Source organism: Vanellus vanellus, assembly GCF_965231255.1.
Source record: "Vanellus vanellus genome assembly, chromosome: 1".
Lineage (NCBI taxonomy): Eukaryota > Metazoa > Chordata > Aves > Charadriiformes > Charadriidae > Vanellus > Vanellus vanellus.
In genome coordinates this window covers 23,821,424-23,845,980 of record NC_138905.1, presented here as the reverse complement: position 1 = coordinate 23,845,980, position 24,557 = coordinate 23,821,424, and the positions used below count along the sequence as shown (strand labels likewise).

General features: G+C 39.7%; 1 protein-coding gene across 1 annotated transcript in view; it reads right to left on the bottom strand.

Moving 5' to 3' along the window:
- Positions 1-1,233: 1,233 nt before the first annotated feature.
- The window catches only part of GRM8 (glutamate metabotropic receptor 8), a gene marked incomplete at both ends in the record, with an annotated part of 347,563 nt that continues 324,239 nt past the window's right edge, over positions 1,234-24,557 (bottom strand). Inside the window, one exon of the mRNA XM_082479348.1 lies at positions 1,234-1,530. Within this exon, the coding sequence (XP_082335474.1) occupies positions 1,234-1,530 (297 nt within the window). The remainder of the gene's footprint in view (positions 1,531-24,557) is intronic.

Genomic DNA, 24,557 nt, shown 5'->3' with positions numbered 1-24,557 from the left:
ATATGTCATAATAGGAAGCTGTATAAACCCATAGCTCAGTCGGGCAGATTTACACATTTTGAAGGCTCGTGAGTTTTTCAAGTGAATTGGTTTGCACACAGTATCCTCCATGCATCAGCAACCATAGTATGGTAAACTTAGGGGCTATATTTATATAGTCTTCAATCTGGCAAACTCTGATTGAATCAGTGGGGGGTTGCATTTTTCTGAAATAAGTACACTATTTTTCTGAAAACTTGGTACTGACTTGTCTGAATGTGCTCAAGCAAAACAATACTATTCAATCTCCTGTCAACATCATCAAAAAGTAAGAAAAAGTCAAAAAACCCACCCTCATTTGCAGTAAAATGACTGAAAAAAATTGTCTTTTACTGCAACAGCTACTGTCCATCCCATGTGACCTCTAATTCCTCAATAGAAATCAATTCTTCATTACTACTAAGCTCTGGGAGTAAAATTACTGGCTCTACCTATATTTGATTATTAATATTGTGAAGTCCAGTTTATAAGACTGGATGTCATGTGGCTGAATGGAAGTTATAACCTCTGTTTTCTTCTATACCAGAGCAATTTAGCGATGTGGCAAGATAGAAGAACTTTTCTGACATGGGAAAGAACTTTCTCCCGTTACTAACCCATGACATATCACAATATGTAATGATCAAACTGTATATGAATTATAACGATTTTGTACCAAGATGAGTAAGACCACAACAAAAACCTGGATGGGAAATGCTATTCTGGGCAGCACTAGGACTCATGAGTTGTGATAAATTAAGAAGTCAACAAATATTAAGTTAAGGTGGAAAGGTAAAAAGCATTATTTTCACTTCTATATCTAACTGTAAAATAAAAACCATGTTAATTGTTTTCATTATATTTTTTTCAACAGCCTTTTTGTTTTGAATATACAATGATGACCATCAATACACCTCATGAACTGTCAGGACATACCACGACTGGTACAGCAATGCACAACACATCAGATTAGCACTAGCTAAAACAGATCATTTCAAAAAGATGTGGCTTTCCAAAATCTGCCTGTGCTTGTTTGTTTCTTTGTCTTATTTTTACTAGCCTCCTGTGTAAAACAATTTGTTTGAAATGACTCTAGGCATTCCTGCATTCAGCAGTACATGAACTCTGACGCATCTCTGGATTCATGCAGAACAAGCAACAAAAATAATAAAGTTTATTATTAAAAGAAAGGGCATTCTTGTGAACGTACATCTATTAGGAAGTGCTGCCACTCTTGACCATGGGAAAGTCTACAGATGACTTACTGTTGGTTTCAAGACTTTCACACAGTTCAGTTTTGACCTCTCCATTTGGTCTGTCATTTCCTTTTTGGGTCAGTTTGCTTTGCATTGTGGCAGCTGTCACTACAGCTTTGAAGCTCCGCTTCCGTTTTTGAACATTCTGCTCTGGATGAAAAATGATAATATAAACCTTGGGCATGTAGAGCATGCCCAGAGACACAGAAGCACTTAAACTCATGGAGACAGTGAGTGTTGTTGTCTGGATGTACATCTGGGGAAGGAAAGAAACAACAACATAAAAAACATTGTTATATTGATGTAATATAAGAAGGAAAATAAAGTAATTAACTTAGAAATAGTAGGTGGAAAGGGAACCAGTAACACTCCTCCTTTTCTGTACATACATCAGAAGGACCCTTGACTTTGGTTGCCTTTAATTATAGTCAAGTACAGCTGTTTCATGTTGGTTTTTTAACCTTAAGAGTAGATGGCAGAAATAAAATTTAATAAACTTCATTCTCATAGAAGTAATCAAGATGCTGTAACAACAGCATTTTCAGAAAATAAACAAATATGTCTGCACAGGAAATGAGGAATGACAAAAGGGTTAACATTCTATAATCTACTTTAATACACAGAAGCCTCCACAACAATATACCACATGGTGATTCAGTAGTATGTGCAGCATGGTTCAACCAGCAGCAGGCATAATGCAGAATTTAATGAAATCTTTGATATACTCTTTGAGTTTCCAGCTTGGAAAAAAAAATAATTAGTTTCTCTGTAGCGAAGCTTGAATAGATTTCCACCTTACTGTTGAATTCTAGTCACAATGCTCCGTTGGCACATAATAAATATATTAATATGTCACAGTCCTAACTAAGAAATCAGAAAATTGGGGACCTGGAAATCTGACCACAGAGGACCTCAGTCCCCTATAGAAGGAAGGAAAAATCTGTCATTTCTGAGTGAGTTTGTCTATTGTTTGTTACCACCCACAAAAAGAAAGCAACTCTGGTCTTCCATAGTCCCACAAAAGAAAATTACAATGATCACTCCATAAGAACAGCAGAAAGAAGATTCTATTTGGAGAAGTATTCAGATAGTATATTAGAAATACTAATTGTAGTTCTGCTCAACATTTATTTTTTCTTAGGAAATTATATTTTATTAGACATTTTATGAGACAACAATTTTACTTTACAATTCTGTGTGGTTTGCTAAACTGAGTAGGAAATCTCTCAGTAATCATGTTGTTATACTGAAAAAGATACTGAAGTAAAACCTGTTCATTGCCCTGGCAGAGGATTCACTGACATTGTCAGGCATGATTTTAAGCGCTAGCCAACACTATCACACTAACCTGGAGATAAGGCAGTAAGTCTGTCTGCAATGTCAGCTTCAGATCATCTGTTTTTATTAAGTGCCCTTGGGTAACTTGGCCCTTGGCAGAAAAGTAGACATATAATAAACTAGTGTGCAGTCACTATTATAGTTGGATGTTTTTTAATGTCTTTCAGCTTACAAAGTTTTTCCATTAGATATTTTCTCCTTAGAGATCTCAAACAAGCTGTGCTCTCACTTAAAGCAATGTTGGGTGAGAAATGTGACAAATGTATTTTGGAAGTGTGGACTGTCACCCTGAACCACCTTGCAAAGTATCAGTATAATTGTACAGAAAAATGCCAAATATTGCCATAAAATGAGGGGTAGCCCAATCTACTCTTCAAGAAAGGACTGACAATGCTTCGAAATTTGTAAGAAGCTGAACCTGCCTTCAGGGACAGCACCAGATTGAAAAGATAATCAGGATTGTCTTCCTATTGTGCTGAGGAAAGCTATAGGAGCAACACCTGCCTTCATGTCAATAATACATCAAGACAATACTTCAGAAATATACAGTCTTTTCTCACACCAGTGAAATAATTCCATTCCTTTCAACCTCCAAAATGACAGTGGTGTGCCCGAAAGCAGAGCTTGACCTACAGTTTGCATGAACGCTTCTAGTGAAAACCTCACACGGTTACACTAACGAGCAGTTTTCAGACCTCTGTGGAAGGACCCCTGTGCAGACGCACGTTCACATGCAAACAGCACCAACAACATAACCAGTTCCCTCTGAACCAAACTGGCTGATCTGCAATGGAACTGGTACGGCAATGGCTTTTAGGGTTAAGTGTTGCATTAAGTGACATCCCAAAGCAAAAGTATTTTGGTTCCTAAGGATGCATATATTTCCTAATGGGATTTGCAAAACTGAAATCAATGCACATAATGCCTTTAACATACTGTAGCACATACAAAAATTCCATCAAACATTAAAAATACTTACCATTTTTTAAAATCCAACTCATGGCAGTTAAGTGGCTAGCTAAGTCTCACCTGTGGAATCAGTAGCAGTGCCTGGCATTTAAATATTTATATTTTTAAGTCCTTATCAAGTACCCAAGCTGTAAGGCTTGTCTTTCACGGTTCAGTATAAGAGTTAGATGACAAAAAAGGATAAAGAACCTCTGGATGTTACAGGGTAAAATACATACATTCATGCAATAGTACTAGTCATATTAGCAAGAAATATATGTGCATCCTGGCAGATCTCAATGACCTTTTTTGTGATAAAAAGTCCCACAGTGCCAAGCTCTCACAAAGGCTAAAGAGAAAACATGTCTGCCTGAAGGTTTACATTCAAGGAAGCTTCATACGTCAATCAGCTCTAAATCTGATCGTGCGTTCACTGAAATAATAAGAAACCATGGATTTCAATGCATTTAGTGCAGGTATTTTGCATGAGCTGTATCATTACATCTAATGTATTTTCTGTGGATTTAATTAAAATGACCAGCACAAAAGTCTATTGAAAAAAATCCAAATCACAGAGAGTTTCGCATTGCAGATTACAGTTCATATGCAGTGGGATTTATTTCTAATGATTGTTGTGTTTTTGAACCAGCCATTATAATTACTGAAACATTAAAATCAGAGCGAGTTGGGAATTTTCTGACAGAACAGTTTTCAAATAGTGAAGATAGTCATTAGAGAGCTTCAGCCTCAGGGATCCTATTTTGCACCCTTACTGCTTACTCTTTAATGAACCTAATGAGAAAGAAGGGCTTCAAGAAGCTTGTTAGACCTTGAGAGGAAGACTTTGAACACATACTTACATGTACACATTGTGTGTGGTGTGAACAGTAGCCTGACTCCATAAACTAATGCAATCGCATACTCAGCTGGATACAAGTTGTCAATGACAGCCTGGGTCTGATTCCTTTTCCTATTGTGTTGGCAGCAACCTTCAAAGGTCATCTAGTCCAATCCCCCTGCAATGAGCAGGGACACCTTCAACTAGATCAGGTCGCTCAGAGCCCCATCCAGCCTGACCTTGAATGTTTCCAGGGATGGGGCATCTACCACCTCTCTGGGCAACCCTGTTCCCGTGTGTCCTGGTTCCAGCAGCGATGGGGTTAATTTCCCCAAGGAGCCGGCGGGGGGGACGGACGGACGGACGGACGGGGGGGGGGGGACGACAGGGGGCAGGTATTCCATACCACGTGACCCATGCCCAGCTATAAAACGAGCGAGCGGGGGTGGGATTAGTCCCCCCTCGGGGGCGGGCTGAGGCGGTCCGCGTCTGGTAGGTTCGCTGCGTGGAGGTACTGTAATCGCGTCTTTATGCTCCTTTATCGGTGTTACTGTTTTTCTTTCTTCCCTTTTGCTGTTCTGTTAAATTACACTCTTTCAACCCACGAGTTTTGCCTTTTTCTGCTGATTTTTCCCACGGCTGTGGGAGTTGAGCGAGTGGCTGCGTGGTTCTTTGATGCTGGCTGATGCCAAACCACGACACCGTGTTTCACCACCCTCATTGTAAAAAATGTCTTCCTTATATCTAGTCTGAATCTTCGTTTTTTAGTTTAAATTCATTACCTCTTGTTCTATTGCAGCAGGCCCTACTTTTTTTAAAATGGTCATTTGCAGGCTGTGCCTGTTTATAAGACAGGAACACCCCCTGCAACTAATCTTGCCCATCTTTGGAATCCCTCTTTTTGCAGCCCGATTAAGCACAATTCTAACAAACAGGATGCCACACACTTGGTTTGACTTTTGTCTGACTCTTACCTTGTTTTATCCCTGACGAGAGAACAGTGGTGTTTTATGGCTGTGCATTCTGGGTACTTTTATTATTCTGGGAACCTACTTTTATTATTCTCGGAGCCTGTAAGTTTTATAGAATTAGCTGTTCTAAAAATCAAGGAGCAACAAAAGTAGTTCAGTTTAATAAGATATGAGGTCTGAATAATTTTTCATGTTTCTCACAGTGGTAGCTCACTCTAAGTTACAGGAGAATAAAGGTCCCTTTCTCACAATGATTCATGGTTACACAGAAATGAATTTCAACACTCCTCACACTAAAACCCCTTCTGAACTACAAACTTTTTGTCCAATAAAGCCTTTCACAGATGTAACAGACTGCTATATCTATTCTCCTTGTTCTTGACAGTCAGAAGATATAAGGCAGAAAACTAAAATCACAGTAGCACAAGATAAAAAATATCTTTATACTATGGGAAAAACTTGAGGCTTAAATACCTTCCTGTCTCCACCCCCAACCCCACACCAGAACTGATACAGGACTTATGTACTTTTTTCCATCTCCACTATTGACAAAAGATCCCTCACAACAGATTGTCCCACATAGATGCTCTAGACCCTGTGTGTCCGCTCAGACACATGATCTGTCTATCTCACAGATGACCTGGACACCTTCCTCATATCAGAATAGTCCTACAAGCTTGGTATATAGACTCTGCCTGCCTCAGCAGCTAAAATAGATAATGACTGTGTGGATATGTAGGGATTTTCTAACTTCTACCATTGGTCCTAGGACTATGTATCTGCTTCTTTCTACTTTGAATCTTAAAATGTGACATAGGAAATACTGGGCCACCCAGAAAAGATATCTTAGAAGAACACAGATTCTCTGAAGGCTTTTTCAGTTTGGAAGTAATTGAAACTGAATTGCCTCCATGGTAACCTGAAAAATTTCTACGCATCAAAGCAGGTGTGTGCACCAAATTGTCCCAGTGCCGGTAGCTGGATGACTACCTCTCAGCTAAGCTTCACTGCTCAGAATTGAAATAACCCCCAAGTCCCCAGCAGTGTCCCATCAGTCTGATGCTTGCAGAGGCAATGTCATGCACACATCATGCCTTGAGTTCAACACAAAGCACCCACTTTCATTAGAGAAAAAAAAATAATATTGGTAATGTCACAACTTTTGTCCAGATTGCTTCCTTGGTTGAGTCCTCCCTGCTTTCACATATAAGATTACATTCGGGCTCTTCAGAATTGCTGGTTTTTCTCATTTATTTCTCATTTATTTTTCTTTTCTACTCTGCTTTAATAAGAGAAATAGAGTGTACCTCCCACCCAGCCTGTTCCATAATCTGGTTTTAATAGTATATCCTGGATAGGTGGGAGATATGGCTATTGTGATTTCTTGAGTGAATTGAATCTAAGTTTTCCACTTTGGTGTAAGTACTCTAAACGTTCGTCTTCTGTGTTACAACTACTAACCAGTCCAGGACTTAGTGAAGTGCTAAACAGCAGAGGGAAGGCTTGGTACATCTCAAGCTATTGGGGTGCCTAGTGTAGATCCAACTCAGCTACTTGCACTCCAAAGAGAAGTGGATGTGTAAAAAGACACAGCTGGTCTAATGTCTTTTATTGGCTAATTCTATGGAATTTTCCATTTAGAAGTGCCTTTCTACACAGGTTAAAAGAACAGCCGTGATATCAAACACCGAAGTCTGAACCATCCTGCTGAGACAGATATACCCAGATAGGCACCCTTGAACATGTCCCACACTGCCAGTAACAGCGCAGAAGATTGAATCACAATTTAATTTTTCCCTTATCCTTGTTATCAAATACTTTGTCTCTTATGTGAATCTTCTCATCTCCTTCAGCCAGTTTCACTTTTTAAGGCCAGAACTGCAGCAAGCTTCGTTTCCCACAAGGGTATTTTTGCTCTCGTTCCCTACTGCCATTCTTGCCTTCACTCCCAGCTGTTGGAAGCCTTTACCAGTCCATTTATAGCCAGAAGATAAATGATACATCATAAAATAAAGATACATGCCATCTATCCACAGGCATCCCACAGATTGGGAGAGACAGCAAAATGGTCCCTTTGTTTTTGTGGTGGGGGGAGCACAAGTCTTTTTAGTCTCAGAAAAAACACTGAAAGCATTCATAGCCACTCTGCCTCTGCTGCAGAATCTAGAGGGCTTAGAAAAAAAGACAGTCCGCTTTTCCTTGTAAAGTCATGCACATGCCATAACATGTCAATTGCTTTTGCATGTGTTGCTGCTTGCTGAAGAGTTGACTGGAGGACAACACGTATGTTTCACAGTTGCCTGACTGCAGGCAAATATATTTGAAACCAGAAGAGTATAAATGGGGAGGCAACAATGCTGTCAAGACATCACACCAATAACTAACAAAAGGATCTGTGCTTCTCTGCAGAACCTCCATCCCCATAAGCTTACACCCACAGATTTTTATTGCTTTCAGTCCACAACCTACTTTTCCGTCTGGACCTGTGGGAAGAAGATTCATCCTTTCTTGAAGAAAAACACTGCAGACACAAGTCAGTCATTGTTTTGCTCCTATAACAAGATTATTTGCCAGGTATAAGATAAACTTCATGGAATGAGTCTCCTTCAAGTGTTTGTTCAGTTAGAAAACATGGGTAACTACTTAACATAGATATTTTTTAAACTCTTAAAAACATTCCTTACCAAACTATCAATTAAAATGAGGCGAGAGAAAAAGTCAAAGCCTTCCCACAAACACGAAAGTACAACATTCATTAGGTTATTATCTCAAGCAGCAAACGTAGGCTGTAATTCTGTACATTGCAGAGAAAACTGAGAAAACAAATCGTCTTTATTTTTACCTGTACATTTCAGTTGCTTTCAGAAACTTTAAGAGAAAGGAAAAACGTAATAACTGATTTCAAATTAAATGTGTGCCAGTTTTAAAAAGTATGAACTATCATTAAAGCTTGGATGCGGGAGTTGCTATAAAAGCTTGTAGCCTCGGTGGAACATGTCTATACCTGCATTTCAGAAACTGAATTATGGTCATGATTTCACTGTTCAAATTTTCCACATAAGTCTAATTTTGACCTTTCCTGCAATATTTATAAGTATTCCCTTTTTACCCATTAATTACTTTATGCAAATAAAGGAATGGCTTTACTATGTCTTTTTCTAGCACTGTATTTATTATTTTAAGGTAAGTAGATACAAAGAACTCAAAGTTGTCAGCTGCTCATTGGAAATGGTAAATTCCACAACTGTACATTGCAAAGTTTGCACTGCATAGTTCTCTCTCCAAAGTGTTATCTCCCCACATGCCGAAAACTAACCTTAGTTCATCCAAACATTTTCCAGTGACTTCTCAATACCTGATTTTACCATGGAGGTAGAGTAGAACAGCTGTATCCGAAACAAAGACAACTCCCAAAACTCAGAAAACGGGAATTTGAACACATTCACTTCACCAAGCTTTGCTAATCTGTCCTGTCATTTTGGAACAACTTGTCCTTTGACCAGTAACAGTTGTCCAACTCTGTGTATTCCTTCATTTCCTAACAAAACATCATTCCTTTGTCACACAAAGAGTGTCAGGATACCATTTTAATGTACCGGATAAGAAGAGGGATAGTTGATCTCTAGGGCTGGGGAACAACTAATATAGATATAAAACCCTACCACTGTGTCTGTATAGTAGACAACAAAACAATGCTATGGTATAGGCCAATTAGGGCTTTACTGCCTGCACTGTTAAATTGTTAGAGCGCTCCTGGCACAAGTGGGCCTCGGCCTGAACCAACTCACACTCTCCCAAACCCTTCCCAAGAGTTTGCTCACAGTTTGGGACGATTCCCACTATGTAATGATGGTATACCCACACTGCTCTTGCTGAGAGATTGAGAGATTTTAATATTATAGACATAACAAGACTATGACAACTGGCTTCATGGCCTGTGAGTATTCTTGACAATGTATAGTTGCTATTTTTGACTGAGCCTAAGGAGACAACACAGGAAGCATCCATGCAGACCAGGGGATGAACCCATTGAGACCCCACCTGCAGAGAAGGACTTGGAGATATCAGTGGATGAAAAAATGAATATGCGTCAGCAATGTGCGCTCACAGCCCAGAAGACCAATCATATCCTGGGCTGCATCAAAAGCAGCGTGGCCAGCAGGTCAAAGGAAGTGATTCTCCCCATCTATTCTGCTCTTGTGAGACCCCACCTGGAGTATTGCGTCCTCGGTACAAGAGTACTGGGGTCCTCAGTACAAGACATGGACCTATTGGACTGAGTCCAGTGGAAGGCCACAAAAATGATCAGAGGGCTGGAATACCTTTCCTGTGGAGAGAGGTTGAGAAAGTTGGGATTGTTCAGTCTGGAGAAGAGAAATCTCCAGGGAGACCTTATTGCAGCCTTTCAATGTATAAAGGGGGGTTTTAAGAGAGACAGAGAGACACTTTTTACCAGGGCCTGTAGTGACAGGACAACAGGCAACCATTTTAAACTGGAAGAAGGTGGATTTAGATTGTATACAAGGAAGAAATTTTTTACAATGAGGATGATGAGGCACTGGAGCAGGTTCCCCAAGGAAGCTGTGGATGCCCCGTCCCTGGAAGTGTTCAAGGTCAGGTTGGATGGGGCTTTGAGCAACCTTGTCAAGTGAAAGCTGTCCCTGCTCATGACAGGGGGGTTGGACTAGATGACCTTTAGAGGTCCCTTTCAACCCAAACCATTCTATGATTCTACAATTCTATGATTTCTATGATTCTACTATTCTATGATTCAGGGCAACAAGGTACTTTTTCAACATGGTAGATATTAATGCCAGTTGTCATTTCTATTGGCAAATGTCACCTCTAACCATAAAATTCTAGAAAATTGGGGGGGTTGCCTGTTTTAATTCTTTGGCTTTGTTGCTTCCTCTATATTGAAACAAAAAAAGTTTGTTTCAATATACAAATTTCAAATGCTTTAACTCTTCTGTAATTGCTACATTTGGAAAAGCTTTCTTCTGATGTGTAACCCCTGTAGACCTAGTCTGTGGTTTTACAGATATCATAGGACATCGGCATCAGAACTAACACTGTCTTGTGGCAAAAGATGGAGAAGATTAGACTGAAACAAGTGTTGCATTATCAAATATTCTGCTCATTGGGAATGAGCAACATTTTTGAACAGAAAAAAATGTTTTGCTTTTTATTTCATCTGCAACAATTATTACAATGTTCTATTTAGAACAGTAATAAACTAAAATCTGCTTCTTTACTGTGATCCATCCTCAGTACATACATCTCATGGAAAATGCTAGGCAGCACCTTGCAGACCTTCAAAGTAATTTAAAATATCAGTAGGCGATTTGATTCTTTTTTCTTCTCATAAGTTAGGTTAGAGATCATGCTATCATACAGGTCACTTACACCACAGCACATAATTTATTGTAGTGTTATGGTTTCTAAAGGGCTATGTGATCCATTCATATCATCAAGCTTACTATAAATAGAGCTACAGTAGTCAATCACTGACCAAAGACCAATCTCTGCTAGATCAGTTGTAACGTGTATGTCAGTCCTGATATTCAGGAGTCTTGAACTCCAAAAGCTGCAGTAGAAAGTAGGTACTCACAATTTGTAAAACTAAGCTAAGAAATTTCCAAATACCAGTAAAAAAAAAAAAAAATTAAATAAGCATATTGGAAAAATTCTGTGCTGCATGGAAAAACTGAGGAAGGAGATTATTTAAAAGTAGTTCTTATGTTATACATTAATTGAATCTTCAACACAATGTGGAAGTAGGATTTTTATGGTGTATTGTGTTACACTTAAGATCTTCTCACGGACAAAATGCCAAGCAAAGAATTTATTGTTAGTCTAATTGAAATCTTAACAGCCTAATCCAAACTACAGCAAATATTATTATTAATCCAGTTACAATGATACCAGTTTTTGTTGTTCAAATTGTTTCATTTTTTTCAGGAAAATCTCATTAATAATGTAGCTAAATCTGTTATACTTGATATTCTGAGTATCAGTCCCTTTTCTTCAGTGATACATACCCTGTCTGTGCTCCTCTGGTTCCTAAGGACAAGAGGTTCAGCCCTCCGCAAGAACAGAGGGAAGGGGAGTTGTCAGTATCCCACGTCCTTCACCAGGAGAAGATGCATAATGTTGATGGCTGATGTTCCCTCCCCCTAGTCTTGTGTCCACCTGATGTTACTTTTACACATTTACTAACACTTCGAGCTTATTTGCTTTTTTTAAAAATGAGTTCCCGTCTATAATCAATCTCCACCCCCTAACTGCTTATTAATTGAAATTGAGTCCCAGTTACTTTGTTACTGAGAGGCTTTACAGGTTTGTTAGACTTTTACCGTATACAATATTCAGAGAGATAAGCTGAAACAGGTAGTAGTCTCCTGACTGCTGAACAACTGTTATCACAACTAACACAAGGTCGGGACACAAGCCAAAATATATCCCAAAAGCCCACATTGACAGGTCAGTACAAAGCCTGTAGCCTTTTCCTAGTAACAAAAAATCGTATTTATTGGCCTACAGCTGGGTACTGTGTACAACAGTGAATTTCAACCTTATTTCCAATTTTATTTAATAAAAAATATTCCTTTAATGTAAGATTTCCAAATATTTTTTACCAGAGTTGTAGTCTAGCTTTCAAATCACTTTCATAGTCTTTTCAAATACTTAAAAAATTAAAACTCTTTGGTGAAATGTATTCTGATTTGCACAATTTAGATCAATTAATATAGATAAGATGCAGCACAATTTAGAGAATCGCTTTATTTTTGCACTTTTATAATTTTTAGCAAAATTTATATTATATAAGATGTTTCTTATTAATTCAGTCTTCAGGTTTCTACTTTGAATGGAGATTGTATTTACCATAGGGCTAAATCAACTAGCAAATGTGGCAGGTGGACAAGTATTCAAAATAAATTCATGTAGATTGGCACATCTTCAATCATAATCCATTCGAAAATATGGGAGCTGACATTTTGGAACACTTAACACTCAAGGAGCCAGTTGGCAACCCCAAAATTGTCACTTTCATATGCATAATTGCCTACTGATGAAAAAGGGAAAGAAAGAAAGCTGCCTTGTAGAGAACTAAGGAAAGATGTTACCAGGAAAAAGAAAAAGTATGGCTTGGATTTAATTCATGGTCCAGGTTTAAAATAAAAACTAGATGGTTTGCTATAACAGAGTTGTTGACTGACACATTCTTACAACTAGAACATATTGCTGAGTAGAAAGCAATCTTTTTCTTTGTCCAGATTTGAAATTTTTAGAGTATTACAATCTTTTTTTTTTTTTTTTTAATGGCCAATACTGACTGAAAACCTATTTCCTATATTCACAAAACATAGAAAAGGGTTAACCTTAATTGCTGGTTTATTGTGCTATTAACTGCATTTTAGTTTCTGTTTTCTGAAGTCTTTTAAATACACAATTACCTGAGCTAAAGAGATTACTGTGCTCTAGAAATACTATAAAACAACCTCTAACTCTCTAATAATTAACCTGCTACTAGGTTTATTTTCAAAATGTGTTTATTTATTTAGTGCACGTGGCTTAAGTGTCAGAGTTCAAGTACCAGATAGAGACAAATATTAAGTGAAGCACTCTTGTTCAGAAGATAATTTTATTTAGCATCTTCAAGCAGGGCATAATTAAGTTACTCTGTCATACAAAATGATGGAGGCTTAAATAAGTAGCAGCTGGTTACCCCAATGGCTGTACAACTGCAGGGCAGCCTTTGGCAGGAAAAGCTGTGCAAACACAACCAATACATTATGCTAATGGCAACAATGCAACGAGCAAGGAAGCCGCTAAAATGGAGTGACAAAAAGAAAAACAAACAATCAAACAAGTCCCCTCAGCCCTTACCATGCATTTCAATTGCAATTTGCGAACAGAAATCTCACAATGGCTGTCCTCAAGTACAAGCCTTATCTAGAATTGTTTGCTGAGTCCATGCCTTATGCCAGAATAAGTTTAATGACAGCAGGATAAATCCACTGATGGTTGCTCCCTTGATTTCAGTGAATTTACACTGAATTACTCCAAGCGGTGAATTGACCAAAACATATAAACTAGTAAAAATACTTTTCGTTAATTTTCTCTCTGATCTTTTAGAAAAAGAAATTAAATAAACTACAGTATAAGTGGGCAAAATTAAACTTAAAAATATGCACACTATAAAAGTGTTTCCTCCCTGTTGCTACTAATCCTTACAGGTTTCACTTGAGCATTTACTTGCCTTGGTGTCACTCTGATTTTTTTTTTTGTTCTGTAATTCACTGTGACACTGCTCCAGTAGAGTTTTTCTGTCAGATTTCATTCGTTGCAGAAGGCCATTGTGAATTCCCTACCTCACTCTGCAGCAGGATGAACCCCCCACTAAATGGAACGGGATTTTAGAACCAGGTGCCAGGTTCTTAGCTGCAGTGCAGAGGGTATGTTGAATGCTACACATGACACGTTCTGTGCTACATCTAACCCACAGCCCTTTCAAAGTCCACTACAACAGGACTTTCAAAATAGGATTTTTCAAAATAAATCTTTTCAAATCAGACTTCTGAAAGAGCCTATACTGTTTTATAATCTAGGCCAAAAATCATAATCTAGATTACCCAAAACGGAAGCCAAGGACAGGGATTTCCAGGAGTGGAGGCAGCAACCTGGAAAAGTTTAAGGGTAGAGCAGAAACTGGAGGAGAAGAAACACCTTAAGAGCAGTTAGCTTATAAACTGTTGGAGGTGGTAGAAATATGGAGAGGAGTCTCTAACATACATTTTCCCTTGTATTTTTCACATGTAAGTAAAACCCACACTACTGCTGAAATGCTGGTAACCCACCAACCACACGCGAAGGAACCTGGTGCATATTGAAAATTACCATCTTAGGCAAAAGTCTAATATGAAGAGTAACAAAATAAAAAATCTTAGGCAATACATTCACACTATCTCTAGTAGGAAGTGCGCAAACACAGAACACAGAGCACCTGTTCCTGCTGCACAGACTTTATTATCTCATTTTAGATAAAATGTCAAAAATGTCAGATAGCAGAAGACACTGATTGGGTAGAAACTATGAGAGTACAAGCAATTTAGCAAGCATAACTTTGCTTTGGGACATTTTATGTCCCTCTGTGATGGCACATGATTGGTGTATAAACCTGGCCAGATTCATTTGTGCTGGCTACCAACAATGTTTTTATTGGTTTCTCGTTAGGTGGCTTTGCATGCTATGAATTTCACTTTGGCAGTCTTTCTCTGAGTTCCAATTAATGCATGTATGCAAAATCTCAGCTCTTTTCCCTCAGTGTCTGTGCACCTACCATCTCAAATGACCTGAGTGCACCAGTTCGGAAGAGAAAGGGAAGAACTACCACCTCTTTTAGGCTATTGGTGTGGCTTAACCTGAAGTAAAACCTAACATGTTAAATTTTCTGGGGGGAGTACCAGAAGGTAGGAACTTATGAGTAGAAGGTATGCAGCAGGAGATGTGTCTAAATTGCACTGCAGAACCATGACCAAGGTGGGCTTGTGACTGATTCAGGGCTGACTCTAGTATGCCTTGGCTGATAATACCCAGGGGAACTATGAGTGACCCAATGTTGCAGTTTAGGCCAAAATCCACTACTGGGGACCTGAGGAACCCCAGACGGGACCAACAGATGTTCCTCTCTACCCCTCTTCAAAGAGAGAGGCAGTCCTCAAACCAGGACACCCAAACATTTATGTTACTCTTCCAAATGCGGTTAATCATACAAGGTGAATCTGGCACATTGGGATGTTCATGTATCCACCTGCTCTCGCTATGGTAACACTATACAGAGAAGACAAGTCAGTACGCTTCCCTTTAGAGATCTGGGTTGCTTCCTATATAGTCACTGTTATCATCTGCCACAAGGGAAGAAGAGATTTGTTATCAGCCTGAAAAGATATTGTCTACAAGGACAGAACAGACCTAGATTCAAGCAGAATGTGAGGAATAGCTGTCAAGAGATTCAGGTTCCTACTGTTCAAATTACAGAATCACAGAATGGTCAGGGTTGGAAGGGACCTCTGGAGTCCACCTCCCCTGCCAGAGCAGGATCACCTACAGCAGGTTTCACAGGACAGCATCCACACGAATTTTGAATGTCTCCAGAGTGGGAGACTCCATAACCTCTCTGGGCCTGTTCCAGTCCTCTGCCACCCTCAAAGTAAAGTTCCTCCTCATGCTGACTTGGAACTTCCTATGTTCAAGTTTGTGCCCATTACCTCTTGTCCTATCGCTGGGCACCACTGAAAAAAGACTGTTCCTATCCCCCTGGCACCCTCCCTTTAAGTATTTTTAAGCATTAATAAAATACCCCCTCAGTCTTCTTTTCTCCAGACTAAAAAGACCCAAGTCCCTCAGCCTTCCCTCATGAGAGACATCTTCCAGTCCCCTAATCATCTTTGTAGCCCTTTGCTGGACCCTCTCCAGCAGATCCCTGTCTCTCTTGAACTGGGGAGCCCAGAACTGGACAGAGTACTCCAGATGTGACCTCACTAGGGCAGAGTAGAGGGGGAGGATAACCTCCCTCGACCTGCTGGCCATGCTCTTCTTGATGCACCCCAGGATGCCATTGGCCCTCTTGGCCGCCAGGGCACATTGCTGGCTCATGGTCATCCTGTTGTCCACCAGGACTCCCAGGTCCCTTTCCACAGAGCTGCCTTCCAGGAGCTCAGCCCCCAACCTGTACTGATGCATGTGGTTATTCTTCCCCAGATGCAGGACCCTACACTTGCCCTTGTTGAATTTTGTAAGGTTTCTCTCTGCCCAACTCTCCAGCCTGTCCAGGTCACTCTGTATGGCAGCACAGCCTTCTGGTGTGCCAGCCACTCCTCCCAGTTTTGTGTTTTGATCGTATACTCTATCCTTTCATCCAGGTAAAATTTGATCTCTAAACGTCAGAATATGTTGGCATAAGGCATGAAAAGATGATGTAAAATCATCTCTTAAAATTTAAACAGCTGCAGTACTCTTTGATATACTGTGTTATTCAGTGGTGTCAGCATTACTGCTGAGAGGGAAACTGCTTGTCTCTCATGTGAGCATTCTCAGTGCAAAAAAGTTTTTGATTTTTTCTCAAACTAAAAATCCACAAAAGTGTTCACAAATTCAAATCAGTTCAACTGAAGAATTTGGTTTAATTCTTTCCGAAAATATTTTGCTTCGTTTATAAGTATAGCTAGTTCAGGTTGGAAGGGGCCTCAGGTCTCTAGTCCAACATTCTCTTTAAAGCAGGGTCAGCTGTTCAGTCACATCAGGTGTCTCAGGTCTTTATCCAGTCAGGTCTTGCAAAAGCCCACCGATGAAGAGAGACTGCACAGCCTCTCTGGGCAACCTGTTGAACTTGACTGTCTTCAGAGGGAAAAACGGTTTTCCTGTTCTCCAATCTGAATTACTTTTGCTCTCCTACCATGCCCCACCGTGAAGACCCCGGCTCCATTCTCTCAGTGACACCCATGTAGGCACTTGGGGGCTGCTGTTCAGTCTGTCCAAAGCTGTGTCTGCTTCAGGCTGAACAAGCCCAGCTTCATCAGTGTCTTCTCACAGAGTAAGTGCTCCAGCCACCAACCATCATGGTGGTCTTGTGCTGAACTTGCTCCATTTTATTGATGTGTGTCTTGTACTGGGAGGCCAGTATTTCAGATATGGTCTAATGAGAGCTAGGTAGAGAGGGATATTTGCTTCCATCAATCTACCTACTTTTGTTAATACAGCCCAGGAGGCTCTTTGCTCTGTTTGTGACCAAGGCACTGTTAGCTCACACTCAGTTGGCTGTCTGAGAGGCCTCCATGGCCTTTTCCCCAGAGCTGCTCCCCAGCCAGTGAGTTTCAAGCCTATAACATTGCAAGGGCTCTACCTATCGAGGTGCCAAACTGCATTTGTCCTTGTTGAATTTTATGATGTTCCTGTTGGCCCATTCCTCCATCCTGTCTAGGTGCCTCAGGATGATAGCCCTTTCCTTTAGCATATCAACTATTAATTCCCAATTTGGTACCATCTACAAACTTCATGAGAGTGCACATCATTGTCAACTGGTCATTGGTAAAAATGTTAAACTGGACAGGTCCCAGAACAGACCCCTTGTTACTGGCCTTCAGGTGAAGTATGACCTATATCCATGAGCCTCTGAGCCCCATCATCCAAACTGATTCTTACCTATTTGGCTTTACACCCACCCAGACTCTAACATCCTAACTTGGGTACCAAAATATTGCAGGACACAGTGCCAAAAAGCCTTGCTAAAATCAAGGTCAATGACATCCCCAGCTCTCCCCTTATCCACAAACCCAGATGTCCCGTCACAAAAGCAATCAGGTTGGTTGGGCACGTTAACTGGTCCCAGTAACATTCTTCTCCTTCATGTGCCCAGAAATGTGTTCCATGAGGGCTTGCTCCATCATTTTTCCAGGGATCAAAGTGAGATGGAGCTGCCTGCATATACACCTAAATGTTTTTCAGTTTTTAATGTTGTTCTTAAATTTGAGTACTACCATGTCACTTACAGGAAAATGGGGGAAGAAAAAGTGTCATCACAAACCATACAACATTAGTAGGAATAATTAAGAGGTGTTACATCACAAGTCCTATAACAGTAGTAGTAATAATTAAAAAATGTTGCTGAATTATCTGTAACAAAAATTGAGAGGTGTTACTAACTATTGAATGATTTTATTAATAATTTTTCTCTTTGTCTTTGTGGTATACTCTTGACATCTTGACCTTCCTTGTTCTGTCTTCTTGAACTAAATAAAGAAGACTGTGACAGGGACCATATTTTAATTTGCTTTAATTTGCTTTAATGTGCTCAAATTTGCACATTATGGATATTTAAATAACCTAAATAATAATATCAATAACAAATTAGCATTCCAAGTGAAATTATAAAATATGGTGAAACCTATGTAAAGTACATGGGATTCAGGTCAGCTCAATTAATATTCTGTATTTTATATGGTATATTTCACTTGACTACTTTACAGAAATTAAGGGGTTCTATTCCTCAAGGCATTTTATAAATGTTAATTATTAATAAAAAGTAAAGGCTTTTCTTCAGTACTGTGTTTCCAGTGCTCAAAGCCAACCCCGAATTCAACAGATTGCATATTTTGAAGATGTTGCCAATGTTTTAAACAGAAAATCCCTTTGGTTTACATTCCCATATATTCAGATTGTTGTTGCACATCTGCTGTAATGATTAAATAGGACATTCCATCTCTGGAGGAAAACCAACTCAATTAAGTGAAAGAACAAAAAGGTAGTTTTCCTTCCCATTCTTAAAAATAAATTAAAAACGACACTTCTGTTTTTCCTACTTTTAAGCTGTAATTAATACCTGTAATTGTATAACAAAATGACAGAGAGCAGTCGCATGCCAAAAGAAACATGACCACAGAATTACTAGTTACTAAATACTGATTTTCTGTCATTAAAAAAGATTAAGAACCATCACCAGATTTGTTAGTTATGGTTCCAATACATCTAAATAAAGGGACCAATACTCCTTGTTCTTCTAAACTAATGAGATGATCTATTTGCTTCCCTTTCAGTGAACATGATTCAACGTGCTGGAATACAGTCTGCAGCCTGCAAAATGGTGGCCAGACAAAAGAGCCAACTTTGTTGGTTCACTTAACTGCTTTCTTGGGCTATTCCAAATTAAACGCTTTATCTTGCCAGATCACCCAGTTTTTCAATGCAAAATTTAATGCTTGTCTAAACTAAAGAGCCTCTGCCACTAGCCAATCTGCTGGGGCCATGCTGTCAAAGCCCCTTGATGTATGCCAAGAAGAGATGCTCTCCTGCCAGCACAGTTACATCACCTCCCTGAATGACAGATGCAAACCTAACATTAGCTTTCCTCTATTGGCATAACGACACATTGGGGATTTGCCAGTGTAACGATGTTAGTCAGCTTCAGTATGTAAGTGTGAGTTGGGTTTTTTTTTAGTTTCCTCTCTCCTAGCTCTGTTGGCAAGTCTTTGTAGACATGGCCTAAGAATGTTACTATTAATGGTCAAAAATGGCAGATGAAAATGAATTCCATCTATAAGGTATTTAACTTACTAAAATGTACCCAAAGATTAAAAAAGCGCCCTTGAGGACCATAGACTTCTGTTTCATTTAATTAGAAACAAACAGCTCATTGGAAATGTTTCTTTTAGCTGTTTGACCAGAGGCTCCAAGAAGTAACAGTCTTTATCTGAAGTGTTTCCTATGTTGGAATATTCACAAATTTATTTTATTCTGCAATGGAGGGTTTATATCTTATAATGTTTAATAAGGTGTAGTTCACACTACAGCTTGTTCCCCTCTGTTCATGTAGGACCTCCACTTCTACAGAAAAGTTGGCTGAAACTGGATGCCAAAGTATTCATTTTTTTAATTTGTGGTGAAATTAACATGACTAGGGCTGGTCATAAGTAAACTCTAAGTACTTTTGCTATACAACTGCATATACTGTCTATACTTCATTCTATCCGTCAGAACCTCACCAATCCCTATGTTAGCCTGGCAGATTTTACTGTATTTCCTTCTATCATTCCTATAAACCTGGAGAATTAAGTTGTTGTTGCCATTGCTTTATCAGTGGTTAGTAAATCTGACCTGCAGTGCAGACATCTACAAATTCATTTTCCGAAAGGAAGGGGATGTTTCTTTCACGCTTTGCAAATCAGCATGAATAGCAAACAAAGAATAAACATGGTGCAATAAGATGTGTGTTGTTATTTTATTTACTATTTAGCTTTATAACTGTATAAATAATCTGGCCTGGAGAGGAACAGTCCAGTCAAATTTAGCACACATTTATGTAGCAGCGGTTTGTGTAAATTGTGTTTGTGACAGGTTATAATACTATGAGGAAATATTTTGAATGGAAGTAACAGATGACCCATGATAATTCTAACTAAAATATATTATTGGTTTAACACAGCTAATAAACCCATCATATTCCATCAACTGAGCTTCACTAAGAGGCAAAATAATATATAGTGCATGATAAAACAAATATGAAAAGGCAAGCCCTGCTATTTACCAGCTACACAAATCCTCTAGTAGCCAAAAGTGATCCTAACCACTGTCTCCCTGCTGAGCCTTTTAGAATAAACCCTTAGCTCAGGTCACTTCCTTTGTTTCCCTGTGTCCTATCTTGTAACCTCTTTTGCCTTTATCTCTGAAAGCATTTTTAGATTTTTATTATCTGACGGGTCGCCTACATCACTGACGTGGTATCCTGCCTTCACTGCCTTCCCTGATTGGATGACCTAATTTTAGCCAACAGGAGCACTAAATGAAATAGTTATTCATGCCTTGAGACTATTCGGGTGAAGGCTAAGAGTACTTTAGAATGAGGGATACAATAGGGGACAGTAAGTAAAAGAACATTCAGAACATTAAAAATAATTTCCTGTCCTTCCCCACAGCCTCTCCCCCAATCACCCCAAAGGCATTTTTTGCTTTTTGCATGAGGTTTATTTTTGGCTGTGAATATGAACTCTAGAGTTTATATTAGCTGTGCTCCTGCCTTCTGAAGGCAAAAGGGAGAGTGAAATCTAAATCAGATACAATGGCTAGCAAAATTTGCAGACCCTTTCTCTTGCCATTTTCTTACCAATTAGCTGCTCTTTCTGCCACCATTCTCAGCCTTCCTTTACCAGTGCTGCTCACCCTGATGACTGGCAACCTCTGGCTTTCACTCCTTGGATATGCCCAAGGCATGTTTGAGGGCTATAAAAAGTTTCCATGAGGCATTTGCCCTCAAATGATGAGCTCTTGTACCATACTGTTGAGGAAAGAAGTGGTACACAATCTTTCTCTTTACAAGTAATTTTTTTCTGTGCTCATACACGTGACCCCTGTTTTTCCTCATCCGATGTGTTGCATATATTTTTCTTGACAAATGCAGTTATTTTGCAGTAATCTCCTTTTCTTATCCATATTACTGATAGTCTTCCTCTGCTTCCATGAAAATGAAAAATCTACAAAGTAGGTATGCCAAAGATGGGTTGAAAGCCCATTTAGTCTTCATGCATATGCCCCAAGCCAAACTAGAGTTTTTGTAGATGTAACAGCAATGTAAGAAAACCGGGAGAAGTGCTTACTGAATCACAAGTCAAATCGCATAAACAGAATCATAAATATATTATTCCACTGTTTACCCAGCTCTAAACCTGACACTTAACAAGAAACGTTTAGCCACATGAGACAGGAAATTGCATCTTCTCACTTATCCACATTCACGCTCTGTCTCTTGCATTTGATTTGTGCCAGATTAGCAGAAGAGAGCGAGGGATGAAGCTAAATTGTTCCTCCCTGTGCAGAGGGAATGCGGAGGTCTCCCAACAGCAAGTGGCTTTCCTCACCATATGTGCTTCTTCATCTTGGCCCAGCAGGGCAGGAAAATGAATTTGAGGATTTTCAACACAACCACACGTTATGTAAGTGTTAGCTGCAGTGCTTGGCTCCATTTTCGCTTTGAGTGGCGTATTCACATGCATTTCACAGAGAATGGCTAACCCCAAAACTGCGAAAAGGTTTAGTATGTGCAGCAAGATCTATGGAACTCAAGTTAAAATTGTTACATGAGGGTGAAATTCAGGTTAGTACTTTACATATAATGGTGATGTAGCTCAGTAAGCAGGGCTGTCTTTTTGTGCACATGCAGCATACTTAGTCATCAGTTCCCAGGGTAGTCCAAAATCAGCCTTGCTACTCTCAGTGCTGATAAAACAATGGACTAATTTGAGAGAACAGACTCACTTGAGACAAAGTAATTGACTGAATAACAATGCTTTTGGCTAATTGATACAGAAGTTCTCTAGGTGGGGATTTTGGACAACACAGGAGATTCTCTGAGCAGGTCCTCCTGCCACAGGGCAATTGATAGTCACCATCTCTATGTGTTTCCTATAGGAGTGGAAAGGGTAATGCAGGACAGCCTTTTGCAAAGAGATAAACAGGTAAAGAAGTTAGGGGATGCTTCGTACATAGTTCAGGATAATAATGGGAAAAGTTCCTGCATTTGCTAGAGAGGTGAACTCAGCATAAAAACTGTTGAGGGAGTCTCATCCAAACAAATTGAAAATGCAAGGATCCAGACAGAGACAGACCATTCTGTTTGAGAGATTCAATTCTCCACGTGAGCATTACCCTATGCAAGTATTTCAGCAAATTAGGGGATTTTTTAACAAGCATTCCATCTGTGTATCTTTGCAACACAGGAACTATACGGCCCTGAAGGGCATTTTCTTTAATGACAGACTAACATGTTATAATATCACTTGCCAATATATGATGGATGTATGTATGGCCAGGCCCAAAGAGTGGTGGTAAATGGAGTTAAATCCAGTTGGTAGCCAGTCACAAGTGGTGTTTCCCCAGAGCTCAGTATTGCAGCTTTTTCTAATATCTTTATCAATGACCTGGACGAGGGGATCAAGCGCACTCTCAGTAAGTTTTCAGACAACACCAAGTTCAGTGCAAGTATTGATCTGCTTGAGGGTAGGAAGGCTTTACATAGACATCTGGACAGGCTGGATCGATGTGCTGAGGCCAATGGTATGAGGTTGAACAAGGCCAAGTGCCGGGTCCTGCACTTCGGCCACAACAACCCCATGCAGCACTACAGGCTTGGGGAAGAGTGGCTGGAAAACTGAGTGATGGAAAAGGACCTGGGGGTGTTAGTTGACAGCCATCTGAATATGAGCCAGCAGTGTGCCCAGGTGGCCGGGAAGGTCAACAGCATCGTGGCTTGTGTCAGAAATAGTGTGGTGAGCAGGAATACTGTGTTCACTTTTGGGCCCTTCACTACAAGAAAGACATCGAGATGCTGGAGCGTGTCCAAAGAAGAGCAGCAAAGCTGGTGAAGGGTCTGGAGCACAAGTCTTATGAGGAACGACTGAGGGAACTGGGGTTGTTCAGCCTAGAGAAAAGGAGGCTGAGGGGAGACCTTATTGCTCTCTACAACTACCTGAAAGGAGGTTGTAGTGAGGTGGGGGTTGGTCTCTTCTCCCAAGTAACAAGAGATAGGACAAGAGGAAATGGCGTCAAGTTGCACCAGGGGAGGTTTAGGATGGATATTAGGAAAAAATTCTTCACAGAAAGGGTTGTCCAACTTTGGAACAGGCTGCCCAGGGAAGTGGTTGAGTCACCATCCCTGGAGGTATTTAAAAAAGGGATAGATGTGGTGCTTAGGGACATGACTTAGTGGTGGTTTTGGCAGTGCTAAGATAATGGTTGGACTTGATCTTAAAAGTCCCTTCCAACCTAGACAGTTCTATGATTCTATGACCTCCCCTCAAGAAATAGCATTTCAGATGCAGCATTTAAAGTTGTTGCTTTAAATGTGGGATATTCATGTCTATACTGTTTTCACCAGGTTGCATGATGGCCAGCATCCAATTAAACACAGGTGAAGTCATGACCATCCTTCTTTCCTGCCTTCATCATATTGATTAGTGTTCCCCATTACATGGGTATATACAGTATTGCTACCAAAAGGGATGAGATGTAGAAATCTCTGTAGTTTTTCCACCAGATGTGAAGTCAATACAATTCAACTAATGCCCTTGAAATTAGGTGATGTGTACTGTCTTCTGGAAAAAAGTTGGGCTGCTGGTCAGACAGTGTGAAGCATTTTACCCTCATATCCTGATGCAAGCAAAATCAAGCTTCACCATTAGCAGATACTGAAACCCATAAATCTTACCTCTGCAATCGTGAGTAAACAATATACTCCTTAATACTATTTTTATGAGTGTGTGAAGAGAGTTTCTTAGAACAGAGGAGATATAAGGGAATCCATGGTTTAAATTGTTGTCCATAGGTATTTCTATGCTAGTACGTCTCTGTATCACTCCATTCTTAAAAACCAAAATGTAGTTTTTAAGTAGATGAAAAGACCTTTCTTTCATATATTATTGACATAATTTATATAGCAACCAAATGCTTGGAAAACTCGTTGTTCCTAAGCTATTGTCAGACTTGATTCAGGCATTTCATATTTACATAACAGATTTAAGGCCTTCTTCCAAAATGTAATACTCTAAATTGGATCATATTATATCAGATGATCTTTATCACTTATAAACAGGCCCGTGAAACAGAAACAAAAGCCTTCAGTTGTGTCCAGAGTAAAGGAAT